This window comes from Eurypyga helias, unplaced genomic scaffold (assembly GCF_000690775.1).
Source record: "Eurypyga helias isolate BGI_N326 unplaced genomic scaffold, ASM69077v1 scaffold38975, whole genome shotgun sequence".
NCBI lineage: Eukaryota > Metazoa > Chordata > Aves > Eurypygiformes > Eurypygidae > Eurypyga > Eurypyga helias.
This window is the reverse complement of record NW_010254059.1, coordinates 2,822-15,766: the sequence shown is the minus strand read 5'-3', so window position 1 is coordinate 15,766 and position 12,945 is coordinate 2,822. Positions and strand designations below refer to the sequence as shown.

General features: G+C 43.4%; 1 protein-coding gene across 1 annotated transcript; it reads left to right on the top strand.

Moving 5' to 3' along the window:
• Positions 1 to 45: 45 nt before the first annotated feature.
• SFPQ (splicing factor proline/glutamine-rich) lies at positions 46 to 12,576 on the top strand (the record flags this gene model as incomplete). Its single annotated transcript, XM_010152878.1, is given in 10 exon segments — positions 46 to 205; positions 301 to 482; positions 484 to 600; positions 722 to 817; positions 2,192 to 2,409; positions 2,683 to 2,767; positions 2,998 to 3,115; positions 3,374 to 3,422; positions 3,502 to 3,623; positions 12,538 to 12,576. Coding segments are annotated over 10 exon segments (1,168 nt in total), but the record flags the coding sequence as incomplete, so codon positions are not given.
• Between the last annotated feature and the right edge of the window lie 369 nt (positions 12,577 to 12,945).

Sequence of the window (12,945 nt, the reverse complement as noted above, 5' to 3'; positions counted from 1 at the left end):
GTCTGCTTCTTCGTAGGGATTTAAAGCAAACCTGTCGCTTCTGAGGCGGCCCGGGGAGAAGACGTATACTCAGCGTTGCCGGTTGTTTGTTGGGAACTTGCCTGCTGATATAACAGACGAAGACTTTAAAAGACTGTTCGCCAAGTATGGGGAGCCGGGAGAGGTTTTTATCAACAAGGGGAAAGGCTTCGGATTCATTAAATTGGTAGGCTTTCGTACTCTGCGTCTGTCCGTTTTAATTCTCACGAGATCGTAGCTTACAACGTGGTTTTCTAAAACTGGATCTTAAACTCTCCTCAGGAATCTAGAGCTCTTGCAGAAATTGCGAAGGCAGAACTGGATGATACCCCCATGCGGGGCCGCCAGCTTCGTGTTCGGTTTGCCACACATGCTGCTGCTCTTTCAGTGCGCAATCTTTCACCCTATGTGTCCAACGAGTTGCTGGAGGAAGCTTTTTCCCAGGTTGGGGCTGTGGAGAGAGCGGGTGTTTTTAGATGATCGAGGTAGATCAACAGGAAAAGGCATTGTTGAATTTGCGTCAAAGCCAGCTGCCAGAAAAGCCTTTGAACGGTGTACTGAAGGAGTGTTTTTGTTGACAACGTAAGTATTTTGCAGCTTTGGATTTTTTGTTTTAGGCTAAATAAACCTGTTGGCGTCTGGTTTCTCAGGCTGGAGGTTCTTACGGAAAAGTAAAAAGAGTATTTTTTGTTTGTTTGTTTAGCACTCCTAGGCCAGTTATTGTGGAACCGTTGGAACAACTGGATGATGAAGACGGTCTTCCAGAAAAGCTTGCTCAGAAGAATCCAATGTATCAAAAGTAGGCACCACCTTTTGGTATACAGGGTATCTAGATACTCCACTGTTGTCCCAGGCTGAAGGGGATGGAGCAGTTTTTCAGAAACAGGCTTTGAACTTTAAGTAGTACTTTCAGTTCTGGTTTTGGGGGTAGTAGTTTGTTTTTTAGATCAGACAACATACCGATTTGTTCGGTGTATTCACTAAGCATTACATAAGCAGTTTTCTGCATGGTATCGCAAATAAACAATGGACCCTAAATAGCAGTCAGATAACAGATGCTTTTGGTGTATGTCAAAACTCTTGAAAATCAGAATTCAACTGTTTGATTACCCTGTTGCTGAGAACAGTCACCTTGCTGAAGGCCTATCTCGTGTTGATTGATCCCACAGGGAATTTATGAACTTTTTATGGTATGAAAGGAGGAATTATGTCAAATTTTACCTTAGCCCATGACTGAAAAAACCCAGTTGCCTGTGGGTTTGCCTCATGAAGCTGGCCACTGGGCATAGAGTAGATAGGAGTCTTCTCCTAAGTAGCAGTTTTAGGGGAGGATTTGTATATTAAACCTGTTTCTTGTAGAAACACTGTTTTCCCAGATGACAAAAGGGAGTGCCAGGGCAGATCCAGTCTTGTTTGAATGGGAAAGTGTTCAGCATGACTTGCTGTGATCAAGAACTGTAAGCAGTTTAGAGGCAGTGTCTGTGAAAGCAGTGGAGATTAGTACAGTTTCCCTAAAACGTTGGAATACTTGGCTGATGTAAAGCTTTTGAACTTTCCTAGTTGTGTTCCATATTACTGGGTCTCAGGCTCCGGTGTCTAGAATAACACTAGAATAAGCTGTTGGCATGTAAAGCTTTTGAACTTTCCTAGTTGTGTTCCATATTACTGGGTCTCAGGCTCCGGTGTCTTTGTACACTAGAATAAGCTGTTGGCCCTCAGGCGTTTGGAACACTGTTTAAGTTAGTGAAGATTATTACTCGCCTTTGACACACAGTGTTTGGGCTACGTTGGCACGGAAAAAAAAGCCTGTTTCCATATGCTGTTTCGAGCAGCTGAACCTACTCGGGCAGAAGCCCATCTTGCTTAAGGATTTTACACCTGACAGTTGGCAGCAGTGGGGTGTCTAAGGAAGAAGTTGAGGACAAGATAAACATGGAGTAGACCTGTACGTGGGAAGATGTCTTGGATGTGATAGTGCAGGAGTCTCCATATTTGCTATGGTAGTCGTAGATTTGATAGTAAATGCTGCTCTTAGGGTCTGTAAAATGCTGTACTGATAGCAGCATTCTGGCACAGCAAGTGTGGCATCCCATAGTTGTGAGGTCTTTTCAGGGCTCCTTTGATGTTCCCTGATAATTCTGCTTGTGATCTTACACTGACCTTTAGTTTCCAGACTTAACCTGAATGAGCATCTGGAAAGAGAGACTCCTCCCCGTTTTGCTCAGCCTGGCAGTTTTGAATTTGAGTATTCGCAGAGGTGGAAATCTTTAGATGAAATGGAAAAACAGCAGAGAGACCAAGTGGCAAAAAACATGAAGGATGCCAAGGACAAACTTGAAAGTGAGATGGAAGATGCTTATCACGAGCATCAGGCAAACCTCTTGCGTCAAGGTAACGGGCTCTGCAGCCTGCATCACCTTTCTGCTATGAACACTAAATGCGTGGCTGTTTAATGGTTTCATGAACAAATTCTTGCTTCCTATTGCGAACTTGGGAATGTCGGGTTTAAAATAACTGGTGGATTTTCAGTTTCTGTTGAGTGTCGTTAAGGCTGGTGACGTTCAGAAGGTGCCAGCGTGTAGATGAGGTCGGTGTGATTCAGATCTGAGTTTAAACCTGACATGAGTGTTTGACAACAGCTGCTGACAAGCTTCATTTCTGCAGACCTTATGAGGCGTCAGGAAGAGCTGAGGCGTATGGAAGAACTCCATAATCAAGAAATGCAGAAACGCAAGGAAATTCAGCTGAGGTTGGTTTGGCTTCTGTGGGATTTTTTTTCAGCATGACACTTGTTTCCTTTTAAAGTGACTGATAGATGAAAGCTCTTACTGTTCAACAAACACCGTTGCTGCTTCGGTTGTGTGTGGGGAAACTAGAGTGTGAGTGTCTTTGAAGCTGGTCGTGTGAGTGGTGATGTTCGTGAGACGGGTTTACCATGTTACACTGCTGAGGTTTAACAGTCTGCTTTGGGAATATCAGGCAGGAGGAGGAGCGGCGCAGGCGGGAAGAGGAAATGATGATACGTCAGCGGGAGATGGAAGAACAAATGAGAAGACAGAGGGAAGAGAATTACAGTAGAATGGGTTACATGGATCCAGTAAGTGAAATCGTGATGTTCTGTGGATAAATTCCCGTCTTCAGGGATTTCCAGGTTTTGTTGGGATGCGTTTTCAAGGCTGATGCGTTTTGCTTCCTTCAGGTTAGATAATGCGGTGTCTGTGTGTAGGTGTAATGGCTGTGCATGTTTATCTCCTGAAAGGTAGGGATAGGTGTAATGGCTGTGCATGTTTATTTCCTGAAAGGTAGGGATCTGGGGAGTTGGGTTTCTGTGCTGAAAGTTGTTTCTTTTACGCAGAGGGAGAGAGACATGAGAATGGGTGGTGCCACCACAATGAACATGGGAGGTAAAGAATTTTTAAATAATTACTTCATGTGGTTGACTTAGAAGTTGTCAGAATATGATTATATATTTCTTTTTCTTAGATCCTTATGCTTCTGCAGCCCAGAAATTTCCACCTCTCGGAGGTGGTGGCGGCATAGGTTATGAAGCTAATCCAGGAGTTGGCCAAGCAGCCATGAGTGGTTCTATGATGGGAAGTGACATGGTAATGTATCCTGTGGTGGCTTTAGTTTAGCACAAGGGAAATGCTGCAGTTGGGAAATTCTGTACCAGTGTTCGGATGGTTGTGTACATGGCACTGTTAACTGCTGACTTCTGGCAGGTGTGGAACGTGAAGATTAGTGTGGCAGTGTGTAGTACTAGATTAGTCCTTAACCATTCTGGTAGCATAATCAGTCAAAAGTTGATTGTAAGTGAATTCGGATGTGCTCTTAAGCATATTTGCAATTAACTCTGACTTCATTGGACTTTAGAAATTCTGCGTCACTGTTAGGCTTGGAAGGACTTTTATCAATTCTAGAGAACCTGACAAATTTCTTAATGAAAATACATAATGTAGTAGCTTTTCAGTAATTTGACATTCTGCATTTATGGACAGGCTTTTTTTGTTCTCCTTCCCAGTGTGTAATACTGCATTTATTTTGTCCCTTCCAAGCCTAGTTAGGATTGATGCATGTTGGTTATGGGTATGCTGTTAATGCAGAAATCTGCGCTCACGTCTATTTAAGCAGCAGATTACTGAAGTAATGAGTGGTCAACAGCATATCACTTACACTGTATGCTGATGTTTGCCGTAGAAGAGCAGAAATGCTATTTTTCAGCTTTAGGCACGTTCCAGCGATCCTTGACTGTAGCCATTTTGTGTTTCCTGTCTGACAAAAGAATGATAGCCCGTTCTTGTTCTCACGTGTTGGGCATGACCGCGTAGGGAGTTTGTTAAAGTTACGGCATATCTCGTGTTCTGAGGTATGTTTCCAAGCTGTATTATTTTTGGCACACTACATGTGTGAACAGGCTTTGAGCCGGCTTGGTGTTACCACACTGAAGCAATACGGATGTAGATTAAAGAAATGCTGAACGGGTAGGATGGAAATCTGTTGGCTTAGGTGGCAATACAAGTGTGCTTTCACGCTCCTGAAAGGGTGTGTGCTCTGTAGCACAAGCTGTTGTAAATGATTTTTGGGTGGGTTTAGGCCTCTGGCTTAACGTGGTGAGCTACCATAGTAGCCTGTCAAGTACCTTCCGTTTTTTTGGGAACCTTATCTTTGGAATAACAACTTTGCAGAGCAACATCGATTCAGTAGACAGTGCCGTTGGCCTTAATGTCTCTATAATCTACTGATACTTAAGCAGTTCCTAAGTTTCCTGTGAACAGCTAGGCAGTCCGTGGTGAACGCTGTGTACGTTTTTCTCCTGAAATTCATGGTGCAGGTGCATGCTGAACTGGTGGTAATCCTTGAAAACGTGATACGGTCGAAAGGTGTGACAGCAAGATGGTTTAATGGCCTTGAGTTTCTTAGGATGGGGATCTCTGCCACACAGTGCTGTCACAGTTCCTGGGCTGATACCTTTTAAACAGAATTGGAGCTAAGCTTAAGCAGCCATGAATCAAGCAGAAAAAACCTAGGTAATCCTTCTGAAATTCCGTTCTTGGAAGGATTGAAACTGACTTTCAGAAGTCAAGAACGTGAAGTGTGAATTTTCAGTTGGAGACCCTTTTTGTAACAAGCAACCTACTGTGGTTCTGTTACTCAGTAGTGGAAAACTTGCTTGAAATGAAAGTTTAAAGCTGTCTTTGACCTTATGATTTGTCAGTTCTGTAGGTTGCTGATCACACCTCCTGATACAGTAACCGAGTGAAGTACATGTAACTAGAGGTACTAGTAAAAACACCTGAAGCCTCTGCTTTATTGCAGGGTAATTTAGCTGTTACATCCTGGTGTGAAACCTTTCCACGCTGTGAAGTTGTGAATTTTCCAAGAGCTTGTGGTGAGGGTTGGGTGGGAAGGGAGATATTGGCTGGATGCACACGACCCTTTGTGCAGAGTTCTAACTCGAAACGCTGAATAAATTGTAGTTCTTTGAAGAAGTTTGGCATATGATACAGCTGCAGTTCCGGAGTACGTGGGATTTTAACTAATGCAAGTCTTTTGATCGAGCAATTGCGTTGGTTAGGTAAATCACTGGTCGTTAGCTTTTTTTCACTTTTTTTTTTCTTCTTACAATCCAGTAGTGCTCACAGTCAGTTTTGGGTACTGCCTAAGGCCTCTGCAGTTTAGTCAGCAGACCGTAGTCTTAACCCCATCTCGAAAAGCACATGGTCTCTATTGCAGCACATGCCATTAACTGGTGAGTAGGCATTCTGTTTACGATGACATTTTTGTGAATGTCAGCTCAGAGTTGAGTGAACTGAAGATTCGTTCTCTGGCTAGGCTTGTTTGGAAATGACAGCGACGTCATCTAAGTTTTTACTGCACTAAAGGTGAGAAGTTTGCCAGCTGTTTGCATTAACTTGGTTGAAAATTGCTAGAGCTCATTTGGAAAAGTTGTTAATTCACATCTGCACTAATGCTTACATTTCTAGCACTGCAGGGAGGATCTGTTCTTTGTAACAGATGTATGAGAATGCATCAAGTGGGAACATACCTCAAGGCATGTATTACAATAAACTAATTTTTAAATTACCCTTTTTTCCTTTCTATGTTCCCGGTACCTGTGGATCGGCTCAATGGTGATTGTATCGACGAACCTTGACTGCGGAACCTTCTAAAAATATATACTTAACACACATGGACATCAACTACATATAATGAACTGTTAATTCTGTTCCAATAGCGTCCTGAACGCTTTGGGCAGGGAGGTGCGGGGCCCGTGGGTGGCCAGGGCCCTAGAGGAATGGGGCCTGGAACACCAACAGGATATGGTAGAGGGAGAGAAGAATATGAAGGCCCAAACAAAAAGCCCCGATTTTAGATGTGACCTGTAGTTTCATTCCAGTTTGTTTTTGTCTGTCTTGTTTAGACACCGACTTTTTAATTCTTGCATTTTAGTAAGAAAGCTACGTTTTTATGGATGTTAGAAACTTACTGACCTAATATTTGTAAGTGGTCTGTTTGGGCGAGTACAATTTAATTATGTAATGCAGTGTTTCAAAACAAATTTAGCTGTTTTTTTGATGTATAACGTCCCTAACTTGATGGCAGTGTACCGTGTGCCACTGAATTCCCAAAGTGTACCGACATTTTTTTTTACTGTGCTTCAAATAAATAGAAAACTAAATGTAGTAACTCTTCTTGCCATTCGTGGTTAAACATACGAGGCTTAAGTACCACACCTTCCGCAGTAAACAGTCTTTAGAGGTCAAACTCGACCGGGTGTGGAACTGCAGGGAAGAGGGAGATCTCTTCCCGTGATGCCTCCGGCTAAAGACTGGGGCAAACAGTAGCCTAACTTTGCAGTAGGTGCAGATTTTTTTTTTTTTTTTGAGCATTAATTGTGCTGCAATAAGGAAGCAAATGGAAATCTTGCAAGTGCTGTAAGATGCAGTAATTAAAGCTACACTGCAGGCAGTGCAGTGTGTAACGAATTTGGTGTTTTAGCTACGGATAATGGGTGGTGGGATGGTAGCACTTGCCACCTTGGCAGTTACTGCTTGGAATCTTTTAAAGACTTTAAGCAGAAGACTAGCAATGGTTATTCTAAAATAAATTCATAGAATTACATGTATTGGCTGACTTCCTAACTAAAGGATTGCTAATGCGATGTTTATATGCTCTTAAGCTGTCCGAGGTGACAGGATCCGGCCTTGCTTTGTATTGTGTACTTGCCTGAAATTGCTTGGCAAAAAGACCAGAAGTGTTACTCGAGTGGTTACGGTTAACTTGCTCATGTCCTCATGCTAATTGAGCGGACTAATTTGCATAGTTGGGAATACAATGATTTGTATTATGGGGACTGCAGGAACTATACTTAAATCGTGTAGCTGGTGGGCAAAGCCTAAAAGCCTGTATGTAAAATACAGAAATTAGCTTGCTTGCATGATCTTTATCGCTCTTTTATTATTGATGTTTGGAGACAATGCATCAAAATTAGTACCTGAATCTGGAGTTTAATACTACGCAGTACAAATAAACTCCCTTTAAGGTTCTCTTGTAGAAGATCTGATGAATTCGTTAGCTTGCTGTTCGTTTTATTAAGCCCCAGAAGAATTTCAGAGCATTCTGGACTCAAGGTAGTTGCTTTGCTTATTATTACATTGTACCAGCTAAGCTGGGAACGTGACTTCCCAGCGTAAAATGCCTTGGTGTTAATGCAGGATACATCAACCTGCTTGGCACAAAGTAGGTAAACTTAGTTTGGCTGTTACCTTCCCACGATTCCCCAACTGCCGAGCATTCTGTGAGCAGCTTTAATCTTCCAAAGATCTTTCCATTCCTTGTGCTAAGCATTGGCTAATTCTAAATTCTATACTAAATTTTCTCTGCGGTTAAAACTTCAGTGTCTGACTGCTGTATTTAGAGTGCAGATGATCCCTCTTGAAGTACTTAAAGTGCTCTTACTCCTTAAATGAAAAAAACAGCGTATTGTAAATGCTGATACCAGGTAACACTGACTTGGAATATTAAGTGCTTAAATAGCGACTCAGCTGGTTTGGTGAATGCTGCTTATTTTCCCAGAAAAGTTTGGGGGTTGATAACATGCTACAACAATTAATTGCTCTTCAGGAAATTCCGAATTGGCAGTTCCTAAACTGCGGACCAAGTATTTGGGAGTACTTGTATTGGATACTTAGTTTAAAAATCAGCAGTACCGATGCCATTTGCTTTATTGAAGTAGTATGAAATGATGTATGTGTTTTCTGGAGGGTGTTCCTGGGACACCCGCAAAAGGTGGAGGTGTCTTGAGATGGGGAATTCTGAACGTAAACATTAAATTAATTTTTTTCAGTTTATTTTTCAGATTACATGTCATTCTTTATTAAAGAGATGCTGGTGCATATCCTAAAGTATGTTCTTTTGTAGTTCTGTAACTTGGAAGAGTGAAGGATGCTGATGTCCTTGTACCTTACAGAGGTTGTCTTTTGGTACCCCTGTTTTGTACGTAAGCTACCGTTGCTAGGTATTAAACATAGCTGAGTTGCAAAACCATGAATAGTAAATATACTCAAAGATTGGGCGGTTAACCAAACTTTCCGATGTTTTGAAAAATCGAGCCTTGTAGCCGCATAAGCAGAATGTCTAAAACAAGTTCTGCTTAGAGTTGCTTGTATTAAACAGGCATTAAACTAACTAGCCAACTTCTTCTCAAGACCTTTTAAAGGTGGTGTCTTAAAAGCTGGCAAACATGTCAACTTTAAAATCTGATAAAGTTGCTAAATGTGGGAGGTGAGAAAGTTATGTTCCTTGGATCTGTTCCTACGAGGTTTTTGGACTTTTTTCCATACAATCAGTTTTATATAACTGAACCTTTAAAGCCATTTAGAAAAGCGCTTTGTTGGTCAGACCTGTTTTTGGATGGTCTGGATCACATGACACATTTTTGTACTGGACTTGGAGGACATTGGCTGTTGCAATTTAGCTTGCTTTATCAAAATTGAGCCCATTTTGCCACTTCGGTCTGTCAAAACCGCAGCATGTAGAACCTGGTCGTGCTATACCTACATCCTGACACTTTTGCAGAAGTGAATACAGAATAATCTTCGGGTGTAGCCACATGACACTAATCATTTATTCAGCTGATGAGAAACTGAAACTGCTTTTGAGATTTTGTGGTATTTTTGTGGTAGAAAAAAATCTTGGCTTCTCCTTGGCAACCATTTACTGTGGCAGCAAGTTTTTGCTGGAGTTTGAGACTGCAATTTACACTTTAAAACTAGTGGCCTGCTACATAACTGCACTTAGCCAGCATTTCTGCAGTTCATAACTGTGAGGAACGTAGTACCACAAATGGCAATGGACATTAGGACCCGGATGTAGTATTCCTGCTTGCTCCGAGATTCTCATTGCCGACTGCGTACAGGTAGGTAACAAGCAATATAATATAACTTGGTGACTTTCTATGTAATCTTATCCTGTGGGTATTCTGACATCACACTTCTGACTGTGGAATTACAGTGCAGCACTCCTCATACCTGTATGTTAAGCTTGCATCAAAGCTGCGTGGTTTTCGGTTTTAAGCTTTGTCTTGTTCAGTCAATAAGCAACTTACTGTGATTCTTAGATAAGTATTTCCAGACCCGATTCCTTTGTACATATTGACTCGGCTTGTGTGGATTTCTCTTAGTTCTGATGTAATGAAGATACTCTTAGATGAGCTCTGTGGGGAAGAGGGAATGTGATCTTAGACTCACTTAACTAGTCAACCAGGTGCTATCCGTGCCTAGAAAAGGACTGTTAAAACTCGTCTGGTGAGACAGAACAGCCCATCTGCAGCGCATCCCTTTGCAGAGTCTTGGCTCAGTAGGAAAGGCGTTAGTAGTCGCTGCTCTAGCCTCGTGTGCGCTACGCGGTAGTCGCTCAACGCTTGTGCTCAGTCAGCTTGGAGACTGCTTTGGAGTATTTTTAAGGACATACAAATGAGTGCTTGAATCCGTATCCCTGTAAGTAGTTTCGTAGAGCTTATTGGACATTTCAGTTGTCTTATTTTAATCCTTGATTGACAAGCATAATGCATTCCTCTGCCTTTAATTGACAGTGATGAGATTCTGTATTTCTGCCTCGTAGTCATCTCGGTAGCGTAATGCTCTGCTTCATTTTTCATCAGTCTTGGGGATGTAATTTGCAACTCTTCGTTAGTAGAAATACTGAATGTAGCGTTTCAGGAATTACCATGCTTGCATTTCCAGACATCCAGACAAGCTGATCTCCAGCTCTTTTGCACTACCTCTTGAACCTGAATTTCAAGGTCCCTCGTTTCAGCACATGATCTAGCTCTTGTCTGATGTTCAATTTATTTCAGAGGTGTCGTAACGTGTTTGCCTGCTTGTTCTTGCAAAGTTCTGCTTTGCATACGTGTTTCTGGTATTGTCAACGTTTGGACCCTTCTGTGTCACCTTCCAGGCAAGACTTGCTGGTGAACAGGGGATCTGCTGGACAGCCTTTCCCCTCTGCTGCAGTTACCTTTTCGCGTTCCACTGAAAGCTTGAAGGAGCAGCTACGCTTTAGGAGCGTAACGACAGGTCTTTGGTTACACCGCAGTGAGTGTGGCCCAACTCTTGGCTAGTCAAGCAGTGACACCGCTTGTCACAAAGTCAGTTTGTCTTTCCTTGATGGCTTACTCTTACCTGTGACTAGAATTCAGTAGCAAAACTGATGGCAGTGTGCGTGCTGTCGCGTAGCAAACCTGAATTATTAATCTTTAAACCAGTGCTCGGATCTGACTGGTTTTTCCGGTGTGCTCGGGATACTTGAGCTGCAGGAATGTCATGGAGGGGTTGTTGGCACACCTGCCTCATTCTGCGTACTTGAACTCGCAGGTTTTTGACGCTCTTGGAGCAAGCGATGAACGATGGGTCTCATACCAGCTCTGACTGCAGTAATGAAACTGGGTGCGGTAGCAAACTGAAACGCAAGTAGCCATGTCTGCTCGGTCAGTCTGTAACAAGTGGGTACAAGAAATGACATTAAAGTGCTTGCATTGTGTTTCATCTTGGTTTTATCTGTGTGTGAAATACACTTTTTCTCAAAAGCTTACCTGAAGCTCAGAAGTGTGGTGTCAGAATACATATGCGTACCTGCTAGGCCCTCAGTCAGACTGGTGCTGTCAGGAGAGAGCGCACCATAGCGTCGATGGGGGCTTTACTGTCACGTTAAGCATATACAGAGTGTTGATTTGCTTGCAGTTCTCCCCTATAGCTAAACACTGAGGCCTGTGAGTAGCTTTAGGGCTCGAGCAGTAATGGGGTTGCATGTTTCTGTTAATCATTGCCAGCTGCAGTGACACGATCAGGAAGGCCAGCGCTTTGTGCCATTATGTTAAATGAGGCTAAGCATGTCGGGAAGGAGGCATTAAAAGTATGCTGTTCTGGGGAACTACGTGGCTTCTTCCACTACTGGCAAGTTTGGAACTAGCTGATTAGCTTCAGACATTTTTTTTTTCCCTCTCTGTACCAGCTAGTGGGGCTCTTTACTGGAAAAGGAGAAAAAGGGAGGATTGGCCTTCTCCCACCTCTGTCATTGCTGCTAGGTAATGATTGACATGTTAGGACTTGGCTGTGCAATCCCGCAGTGGTCTGTGAATACCCCATCTCTATCAGTGTTGCTTCTGAACACCAGTACTGAAGAGCTAACTGGGGGGGTTGGGAGGAGCGTGGCTCTAAGTGAACCTAGGGTGTTCAAAGGATGCACAAAGATATAGTATCCCTTATGCATGGTGTTTGTTGCTATGGCATAGAAAACAAAACGTGCATACTAGACTTCTGCTCCTGAGGGCCATGAGAAAACCCAGGTGGTGGGTTTGAGGCTAAACTTGAACTTCTCCCAGCCTGGTCGGATCCCGTGGCGCCTCCCAGCTAGGGGCGTGCACAGAACCTTGTACGACACCCCCTGCTGCTGCCCGCGCAGTTTGCCCTCAGCTGTAGCAAAAGGCCGGGTCTTCAGAAGGGAAGAATCTGTTGCCGAGGGCAAGAGCAGTAGGCTGACAGTGCTCACCTCTAGTGTCTTCCTCTGGCTTTCGAAGCACTTTTAGGACTATTGAACCAGAGGGCGGCTAGGAGTCAGGGAGATCGCACTCCTTCACCGGGGGAAGAAAGGGCATCGCTACAGGAGGCAAACGAGGGTGAAACAGTCGCAGTAGCTTGACAAAATCAATGCCTTCACATAAGGGATAGTATACCTCTGGCTGCAATCAAACTTGTTTGTACTCAGACTGGTGGGTACGGTTTGTGCTCAGACGAGGTGCAGTTCTACAGTCAACTACCTGCATATCCTTCATCTCTTCACAAGTGTTCAGGCTAGCCTATTTCTGCCCCTTATTCTTCCACTTAAGATGTTGGAATAATTTGTACATCCCCCCTTGTAACTAATCAGTCCATGTATCTTAAAACCTTATTTTTAAGTTAGTTTTGAAATGGTCAGAGTTTTTGGGGTGTTACCATAATAACTTCAGTTGTTATCCTTTAGGTGAAGATGAAAGCTGAGTGAAACCGGAGTGCTCATCCACGGGAAGTAAGCATACCTTCCAGTCTTGTTCCGAACGGGTGATGTAATAAAGGCTTCTGAGCGCTTGGTGTTCGGTCCCCGAGTGCTTGGAGCTGGCGAACACCGAGAAATTGGTACGAGCGCACGTGTGAGAAGTGTGGAACCCGGTGCCTGCTGTGGGGTTAAGCACCTGGGCTCTGGCCGGGCTTGCTGTCTTGAGCAGCCGTGGTTAGCAATACCTTTGTAAACCTGGGTTTGTACAGAGGATTTCAGAGTCACCGTGGGTGTAACTTCTCCATGTTTTCCTAGTTCAGGAGCCGAGCATGAGCACATTCAGCACGATGCCCGGTGATGGGTGGAGGGACCAGGAGAACCAGAGAACAAGTGAGT